General features: G+C 41.8%; 2 protein-coding genes across 2 annotated transcripts; one reads left to right on the top strand and one right to left on the bottom strand.

Annotated features, from left to right (window-relative positions):
• Positions 1-2639: 2639 nt before the first annotated feature.
• LOC111852938 (claudin-like protein ZF-A89) lies at positions 2640-4092 on the top strand. The gene has a single exon (XM_023829334.2). It carries the CDS (start codon positions 2704-2706, stop codon positions 3334-3336), a length of 633 nt encoding a protein of 210 aa, XP_023685102.1. The 5' UTR covers positions 2640-2703; the 3' UTR covers positions 3337-4092.
• Positions 4093-4912: 820 nt separating this feature from the next.
• Positions 4913-9519, bottom strand: LOC111852939 (claudin-4-like). The gene is made up of 2 exons (XM_023829335.2): positions 8889-9519; positions 4913-5854 (listed from the first exon to the last, which is right to left on the bottom strand). Exons 1-2 carry the CDS (start codon positions 9393-9395, stop codon positions 5243-5245), a joined length of 1119 nt encoding a protein of 372 aa, XP_023685103.2. The 5' UTR covers positions 9396-9519; the 3' UTR covers positions 4913-5242.
• Positions 9520-10151: the final 632 nt, after the last annotated feature.

The raw sequence follows: 10151 nt of genomic DNA on the forward strand, positions 1-10151 counted from the left end.
ATAATTATATAGTGGTGTATTTAATTAACAGAAGGCGGCGATCAGGGAAGGGTAACTGGTTGTACAGGTCCGGACGCATGACACACATAAAAATGTCAGCATTTGGTTATTAATAAAAAGTTCTTAACTTGCTAGATATAAAATCGCATGCTTGTCATTTTCCCATTAAAAAGCTAAATTAAAATATTTCAAGTTTTACTTTTCTAAACGATTGTACAGATCCAGGCGTAATCAATTTCGGTGACTGAAACGTTTTGTAAAGAAAATATTCTACTGACACGTATAGGATATTTGCTATGATTTTAAAATAAAGTGAATAAAAATGAAGTTAAAATGAACAGAAAGAACAGTACTCTACGAACGGGATATTAAATAGTTAAAATTTTGTTTGGTTGCGGGTGAATGCACGTTAGTTTCTCGTCAGAGACTGACAGAGAGTCATTGGAACTGTGTACTTTACGAGCTGCGAACATGAAATTATTGAAATATACCCACATCAGTACTTTGTACTAATCTAATATGCCTAATAATAGAACTATAATAATAAGTAAAAAAGCGGGGTGGGGTGGGTGCGGTAAAGGCCAGTTCATATATACTTAATTTTTCCGCGTGCGCTTTCGGTTGTGAACAAGGGGACTGCGCGTGTAGCCCCGTCGATTTTTATGTCTAGCGGAAACCTTGCGCATCCGACCGCATGGACTGCGCATATACAAGATAATTGATTAGGTATTTCCAGTAGGTGGCACAGTGGACTTTCACAGATCAACGGTCAACGACGGAAAACTAGAGGAAGAATAGTTCTAGTAGTAGTTGTAGTAGTATGGGTGAGCAGCTGTATGAGAAGGGTCGAAGGGCCCCGCATATTTAATTTTTCATACTGTCCAGACATTATTCCGAGGTGGGTATTTTGAAAAGCAGCCTTACACTGGCATTTTGAAGTTATGGCGATAAAATTCGCCTAGTGGATTGAGGGTTGGGATCTCGGCTGATTTTGTCGTAAGGATTTCAAAATACTGTTGCATGCCTTGTTACCTTAATACCGCCCAAGCTTTTACTAATAACTTTAGAACGGTTCATAAAAGTTCACCCGTTTCAATACACGTCATGTATTTGTGTTTGTTGCAATACATCTGCCCTCTCCTGGTCTGGTAGAATATCACTGCTGTATGCATGCACCAACCGCGGCCATCCGCACAGTAAGACACCAGCTGCGCACGCGGAGAAGTGAAGTATGAACTATGCTTAAGGCTAACACAGACGCTAGTTTTCAAAACACTGATTTTAACAAATTATACATACTTGTTCAAGATTATATACTTAAATATTATTATTTAATCCATCCGTTCATCTTCCAGCGTCTCACAGAATGAAATATCCCAGACTATTATTCATTTAGGCCTATTTGTTTATTTTAATTTAGAATAAAAAATGCTAAACAAGTCTGTGAGTTTTCCTAAAGTATTTCAGGTAATTCGGCGCCCAAGTGGTTAAAAATAGAAGCGAAGAAAATTAACAGAAAGAAAGGTTCTATATAGCTGATGATAATTAGGCTACTGGAAGCATAACAAACTTCCGGCCATTAAAAATGTTCATATAACAATCTTCAAAATGCTTATGCAGGACAGGTTGTGGAACAATCTAATACATTATAAACAGGGATGGACATTACTGGTACGCAAGTACGCTTTCTCCGTATAAAGGTTGGAATGCTCGGTAATTTCTTGTAATAACGCAAATGCGTACTTGCTTATGTGGATTTGCGCTCACTTATGTGCATTTGCGCTCTTATAACAAGAAATGACAACATTTTACAGCGAATGCGTACTTGCCTACAAGTTGGTTTTTAAGTCCGTTAATTCAATTCAAGTTGTGTACACAACAGAACTGCATGGAAACTGACTAGACCTGTAGCTGACTAGACTATAGAACTGTAGCTCAAATATAAATGGATGTCAATGTAGAAACAATTTACATACCTTACAATTAATATCTCAAAGGAGATCTGGGACAGGGGAAGATTTAACACGCCAACGACCTACCAACACCATAAAGGCACTGTAAATACCCACTAAGCACCACCGTAATTTTAATACCACGTAAACCAAATTTAGCATTAAGACTATATTTGGAAACAGAAAGAGTAGTTATCACTGCGTGAGAATCCGAGTCCATGATCGATCCAAGGTTCCTCGGGTTCTTTGGAGGCGTTCTTTCTCCCCAAGCCTTAGCTTTCAGACTCCTGACATTGTAAATATATTACTCCTTTGGTCAAAAGTTGGATTATGAAACAAATTAAATACAAAAAGATCTCAAGTTTTAAGTAATATTAAATTCCATCTCAAAATGGTATTTATTAATAAAGTTATGTATAAAAGAAAGTAGGTTTAACTTGTAGTATATCGAAACGTGTCTGGGCTGCTGTCGTAAACATTGTTTTCACTCGAATCGTCGTATATTATTTACGTTTATATGCCTATTTGCAATAATGCAAGGATATTTTCGAATACAGGAGCGTAACCACCCAGATTTTTCTTTTGGGAGAAAGAAGTGTTCCCAGGGTCGTCTCTCTCAATTGAATAACAACAAGGGAAGCCAAATCCCACCCAGAGAGAGAAGGGGGGCTGTAGACCTGTACCGTTATAAAGGGGTGCTTGTCTCAGTATTGGATTGGTGTGGAAAATAAGCGCTTTGCACTGGATAGCGATGGCGTCCATGGGATTACAGATTCTGGGCATCACGCTTGCTGCCATAGGCTGGCTCGGCGACATCACCATTTGCCTCCTTCCGATGTGGAAGGTAACGGCGTTTGTCGGCAATAACATCGTAACGGCTCAGATAATCTGGGAGGGCTTGTGGATGAGCTGCGTGGTCCAGAGCACTGGGCAGATGCAGTGCAAGGTGTACGACTCCATGCTGGCGCTACCGCAGGACCTACAGGTGGCTCGGGCCCTGGTGGTCATCTCCGTGCTGATGGCACTCTTCGGCATCTTGCTGTCGGTCCCCGGGGGAAAGTGCACCAACTGCATAGAAGACGAGTCCGCCAAGTTCAAAGTTGCGATCATCGCGGGAGCTTTCTTCATCGTCAGTGGTGCCCTGTCTCTCGTCACTGTGTGCTGGTCTGCGAACACCATCATCAGAGACTTTTACAACCCTCTGCTACCGGACGCACAGCGACGGGAACTTGGCGGAATGCTTTATATCGGCTGGGGGGCGGCGGGTCTCCTGATTCTCGGTGGAGCGCTACTTTGCTGCAGCTGCCCCCCCAAGGAAGGCCGTCCGTACACTGCGAAATACTCTCCCGCTAAATCTGCTAGTTCAGGAAAGGACTATGTATAAATTGCCGATATATATATATTTTTTCTTTTTTTTAAATAAAAATTAAAGTTCTTAAACGATGACTGATCATTATTGAAGAACTACTATGTTGTATGTGTAGTATTTTGTATGCTCCTAATTGTATTTGTTTTTACATGGAGTACCACGGCTTCAGTGGCCCGCTCCGAAATAGTTATCTTATGTAAGGAGCACATGTAGGGACGGGAAGATTCACCGATATGCATTGGTGTACTAGCATAAAAGTTTACTATGCGATTGTCTCGATTTAAAAAGTGTGCGCCGGACACAGAATTAGGATGAATTCGGGATTGCATCAGTAAAATGTGGTTTATTAATATATAATAATTAGTAGAGGCCATAAGCCTTTATTATTTAGAAATGTGACCAATAATTTTGATCAATAATATTATATTTAGATTGTTTCCCCCTCGTTAAACCTTTTCTATATTTCTATCATATTGAATGGCATAGCATCACATTGTTTTGCATCGTGCTGAATCACATTGTGTCAAATCGCACTGCAGCGCAATAGAGGTGAATCATATCGTATCGCATTAGTAGTTGCTTCATGTTTATATCTTTAATGTATCGGACAACACATCGAGATGTGTATCACATGGAGATACACATCCCTAAGCATAATACTATGTACAGTCTGGTCTAACAGCTACTAACAACCCATTTTTGTTTTTGGAGCTAAATTCTAACACCATTCAATTAAAAATTCTATTTAATTAAAATGTAAATAAAACATTATACATTTTGTCCTTGTGTCTTGAGTTCTAAGACGTTGAAAGAAACGCTGTAGGAAAGAGGTTGTTATGGGGATTAACTTAATTAAAATACAACGGTCTATTTATTGGTATGAATGAATCCAAATAAAATGTTGAGGGTAGACGATCCCCAGTTTGTACGCCCCTGGTGAAAGGCGGATGTGTGCGTATGTGTGTGTGTGTGTGTGTGTGTGTGGTGGGGGGGGGGGGGGGATATTGCGCTGCAGACTTCATAACTTAAGAAAGCAATGGTCTGCTTATTTGGGGGAAGATGAATGAATCGAAATTAAATATGGGGAATGGGGTACATGTCCACCCATCCCCCTGGTTCCTACCCCTGGTTGCAAGTGAACTGAAATAAAATTAAAAAACACATACTCTGCTTTATTGAGATGCTATCACCTACAGTAACAATTGGACTCGTTCACTTTTTTCTAATTAGCCGTGTATAGTGATGTGTCTTCGATTTTGTGGTTTATACCAACAGCCCTTTCGTGGAGATTTTCACATGCATAAGCGCTGATATGTGGTTAGATAAACGCCTGACCAGCAGCTGTGCTGACACCAAGATTGTTTTTGGAATATCAGTCTTTGACCTTGGCGTGACCAGAAAAGCACGATCGCGCAGATAATTCTCCATGAGCAGGTGGCTCCCTTTTCGTTTATACCAGCCAAGAATCTGATTCCGGTATCATAAAGAAAATCGTTTCCACGCATAATAAAATTACACAGAAATTTATCCCATAAGCGCAAAAGGCCACATATAGGTAGTAAAGTAGCTAAAATTATACTTTTACGCAAAATACAGCAATAAGGCTTTTGGCCTGTTTTATTTTAATATTGATACGCATTTAAAGCATACTTTTTTAGCAGTAAGAAAATTGTAGTAAAATATGCGATGAAAATAACAGCATACAGCATATACATAACGCCAAAAGAAAAAAATTATATACTGACAAATCGAGTCCATACATATAAGTAAAAAGTGTGTATTTATCTCTAAGAAAGGTTTTTCAATACTATGAAAGGTCCACAAAACAGTATGACCAGAAAACATCTGAGATACCTAATGTCCTTAGTGCTTGTCCATTACTTGGAACCTTAGACTGAGGAATATAATTCCATTCAGTAATTTAGACATAGTCCATCGGGGTAGCACTGGATCTCACAGCTGAAAACTTTGTAGGATAAGATCGACTTTCCTTGGGGGGACAGTTCCAGCACAGTAAGCCTCCACCCAAGAGGAGTGTTCCAGCAGCTCCCCAGCCAATATAGAGGGATGCTCCCAGTTCCCTACGTTGGGCCTCAGTCAACAGGGGGTTGTAGAAGTCCTGGATTATGGTGTTGGCTGACCAGGACACAGGGATGAGGCAGAGGAGCCCAGCAGCGATGAAGATCACACCAGAGACAATACACGCTTTAGCCTTGGTTGTCTCTTCCTCCACACAGTTGGTGCACTTTCCACCAGCAACAGACATTACAGCTGCGAAGATGCCTAGGATGATGGAGATGACGACCATGGCGCGGGCGGCCTGCAGGTCCTGCGGCAGGGCAAGCATGGAGTCATAGATCTTGCACTGCATCTGGCCCGTGCTCTGGACCACACAGCTCATCCACAAGCCTTCCCAGATCACTTGTGCCGTCACGATATTGGCACCGATGAAGGCCGTCACACGCCACATGGGCAGGGCACACACGATGATGACCCCAAGCCACCCGATGATGGCCAGCACGACGCCCATGATCTGGAGTCCCTGAGAGGCCATGATTGTAGGTCACTGTCCTCGGTTCTCTGTCCCAGGAGTGCCACAGAAGGTATTCAGAGAAAAAACGGCATCGACTATTTATTCCTCTCTGTGGGTGGGCGGAGTTTTGTACCAAGAAACAAAGAAAAGTTGTCACTTGATATGGAAGGGGTCATGTTGGCAGTGTTGTATGTTGTTCACACAAGGCAATGCAGGTGAAATGACCTCCAGCTTCTGGACCCAAAACAAGCACACTAGACACTGTCGACTCAGTCAATGGGTGACCTCTTTCTGTAACAACCCCTGCTTCTTTTCAGCAGGGTATTGACTTCTGAGGTGGTCAGTGAATTCCCAAGCTAAGCTAAACAGCTCTACAAAAGTTCTTTGGCGAAGGACATAGGTTACATGTCTTGCTTTACATCTACAAATAAACCATCTCTAGATGAACCTTTGTAGGTGGTTATCCAAAACTAAAACCATGATCTTAAAAGTATTTCAGTGGCATCATGAGCTGAAAAGCAAGCATTTTTTCTCTAAGAGGACAAAAACTTTTAGCATTAAAGACAATGGGCAACATAGCTACACAAGGGTTACAGCGATGGCTTCAGTTTACAACAGAAATATGAGAAGATGGCAAATTCGTTGTCAAAACATTAAGCAGTTTGGGAACTGAAAGAAGAGGACACGCCTCTCCTAGATAGCACCCACACTCTAACTGTCCTCCAGGTATGCAGGATGCTGTTCTCCTTAATCACAGTAACAGCATCAGGAAGTGATGCCAGGCAGGATAATATTGTATATTGCAGATTGAGATGCTTTTTGCAAAATAGAAATCAAAAAAGTTCTGCCTAATGTGAATTCCCATTGGCTAATCAGAAAGTGAGCCAGATTTTCTGCTGAGGTTGATGCAACAGGGGCTGGTTCAAGACTGTATGATGTGTGTCTCCAAGGTCTGTCAGTGACTTATTATTTACCTGCAGGTGAGAACTGGTTTGTCAAGTCTGAAATTGGTTTTTAAGGCAGTGTATACCTTCTAAATGCATATGTAGACGCAAGTTATAGAGATGAGCCTTGTGGAACAGGTGTGTAAACTTCCAAAAGTTTGAATCATCGTATTTAAATGGATTACCAAGAGAGTGACGTGTGTGTCATTTTAAGCAGTAGCAGTAGTGTCATGTAAATGAATTCTCCATATAGTCCAATGATATGCTGTCAATCTATTAAATAAAGGTTTTATATTTTTAAATCAATACAAATATAGTCAGGTGTCTATCCACAGAATGGCGATCAAGACAGGTATTATGAAGTAATGCAAATTATTTTTAAAAAGAGAAAGTGAAACATGCATAGGAAGGATTAGGGTAGGTGAAAATGAGGGTAGCTGTTTGGCAGTGTGTTCTGTGTGTACCCTGTTTTGTGTCCAGGGTGTCAACGCATAGACTCCAGCCTTTTTCCCTGCAGGGGGTGTCTCCCGCCGTAGATTTTGCGGACAGGCGTGTCTGATCGATAGCAAACAAATTTCTGGGGGGGGATTCAAACCCATAATTTTACCAGTTGGCTGCATGCCTGGTCACAACTCTGCACTGCATGACTGCTTACAGTAAATGTATGTATGGAGGGCAAAAAGATTTCAAATTCTAAGCGGACGGCACTGTCACGTTCTACCAATGTACTAACTATAGATGGCGCCATTTCACACTAGTCTTTTCCTTAATATGAAAGAAATTACTCAAGATTAACCAGCAAAGCATCAGCCTTTTATTTTTACCATAAAAATAACAATATTTAAAATACAGATATAATTTTGAAATGGCCTTTTAGTATAGAATTTATCATGCAAGATTATTTTTCAGTTTGAAATTGTCACATTATTTCACGGCATTTCTGACTGAATCCTGGTGATCCTTCACCAAAGCTCAAAGAAAGGGGTGATGTAAAGAAGAGACTGACAACAGTTGTGCAAAATACCAACACTTTTTTAAGCATTCATACTTCTGACAAGACACTGAGAAATGAGACACTGTTTCGTTCACCTGAACCCGACTTTTGGAGGCTCCGCCCTGGGAGTGGACAACTCCCATCATTCACGGAAACCCTTGAAACTTCTGCTGCCGATGCCGCTGATCGTATCGGTCTTTTTAAGCAGAAAGGGGTTGGTAACTTGACACCCATGGTTTGTAAAATGAGCTCATTATGTGACAATCAGGTGGGAATTTGAGATACATGCTTCTGATGTCTTTCGATGTATTTTCATACTTTTCATGCTTTCAACAAGCAGTGTTTTTAATGTCCATGCAATTGCTGTGAAACAATAATCTTTGTTTCCATTCTTTGTTGGATCAGTCATATTTTAGAAAAACATTCGAGACCTACCTTTCTGCTGTTACAGATAGATTTACAATGGATGCATCACAAATATAGACGTGAAATATGTATTTTAGAAAAAAAACATTTATTTACATTTATTGCCACTTAACCAACCAATAAATGCTTGAAGAATGTAAAAAAAAGATCAATATTATGACATCAAGTCAAGCCGTTTTGGGTGTTTTACAAACATGTAAACATTTTCTCAGTATAAAGGCATTCCAGGGTTAAAAATTACAAAACTATATACAGTAAAGAAGTCAGTTGCACATAAAACTCTGTGCAGCTTAAGATTTGCTTAGTTATTGAAACACAACATCAGTCACCGCCCCAGTCAGGGCACACATACACACAGTATCACACCCTTGTTGTAATTAATATGGAATGTAACCAGTAGATATCTCTCTGACAGTCCATTCTTACAGTCCCATTTTATTTTAAGGCTCTGGAATGATCCTTTGGTCGAGGCAAACATACGTGATCAATGGAGTCCAAAGGAGGCCGTGTCGAAAAGGCATAGAATCCAGCCGTCATCCCCTCACACAAATTCCTTGGCCCCCGAAGCTGTCGACCTGGCAGCGCTGTACTTGGCAGCGTAGGCGCTCTTCTCCTTGGGAGGACATCCACAGCAGAGAAGGCCTCCTCCGATGATCATGAGGGCAGCAGCAGCCCAGCCGATGTAGATAGAAGCGCCGATCTCCCTCTTCTGCGCGGCGACCACCAGAGGGTTGTAGAAGTCCTGGATGATGGTGTGAGCCGCCCAGCACGCCGGGATGAGGCAGAGGACTCCAGCGATGATGAAGATCACGCCGCCACCGATGGCCACCTTTGCCTTGGAAGACTCTTCCTCCACGCAGTTGGTGCACTTTCCACCGGCAATGGCCAACAGCATGCCTAGGATTCCGATCACGATAGCGATGACGATGAGGGCGCGGGCGGCCTGCAGGTCCTGGGGTAGCGCCAGCATGGAGTCGTAGACCTTGCACTGCATCTGCCCGGTGCTCTGGACCACGCAATTCATCCAGATACCCTCCCAGATTATCTGGGCCGTAACGATGTTGTTGCCGATGAAAGCCGACACCTTCCACATGGGGACGGCGCACGTTATGATGGCGCCGATCCACCCGATGATGCCCAGGACCATGCCCAACATCTGCAGCCCAGTCGATGCCATTCTCTAAAGCTTCTCTTCTCTGTCGCCGCAGCAGGGGGGGAAAAAAATATCAGAGTCACACAAAAAGGCAGGTCGCCGATGCCTTGTCCCCAAAGCTTGTCTCTCAGTGAGTTACCAGGCCTGGTTCCTTTGGTATTTGTAGCTATCTGAGAGGGCGGGGCTTGACACCTGACACTACTAACCACAACTAACCAAACTGGTTTTACTATTTTCTCCTCGTTGCATTACCACCATCCCCCTCACCGAAAAGGTATCTGCCTGAGTCACTGATGATTCTGAATTAGTATTTTTTTTCCACAGAAAAACATATCATTTCCATAAATGGACGCTTCCTTGATTACCAAATGTCAGTCTTTTCCCCAACAGGACTTTAGCTAAAAGTTTCTACCATCCTGCAATGGACATGTCTTGCTGTTATTTCAGAACCACCCAAGTTCTAAAAAACAACATTAAGTCATTAAGCGCCATATCTTTGTGTACATTCAGACTTTCAAACACATGCATTTTTTTGTTCCTCTTATTTATTTCCTTAGACACGAATATTATGTTGTAGCCATAGTGACGTATTTTTTTTTAAAAGTTAATACATCCATAAAGTTTATCGTAGCTGCTGAGATTAAGCATAACTGGCAGGTATAGCGGAAATCATGTAAGAGGTTTCAGGTCCGTCGATGCGTCATTCTGCCGGCTGGCCATTTATGAAACAGAAACAGGATCTTATCTTAACCTCCTGAGACTCAAGGAAAAAAGTGTCCT

Source organism: Paramormyrops kingsleyae, chromosome 18 (genome assembly GCF_048594095.1).
Source record: "Paramormyrops kingsleyae isolate MSU_618 chromosome 18, PKINGS_0.4, whole genome shotgun sequence".
Taxonomy (NCBI): Eukaryota; Metazoa; Chordata; class Actinopteri; order Osteoglossiformes; family Mormyridae; genus Paramormyrops; species Paramormyrops kingsleyae.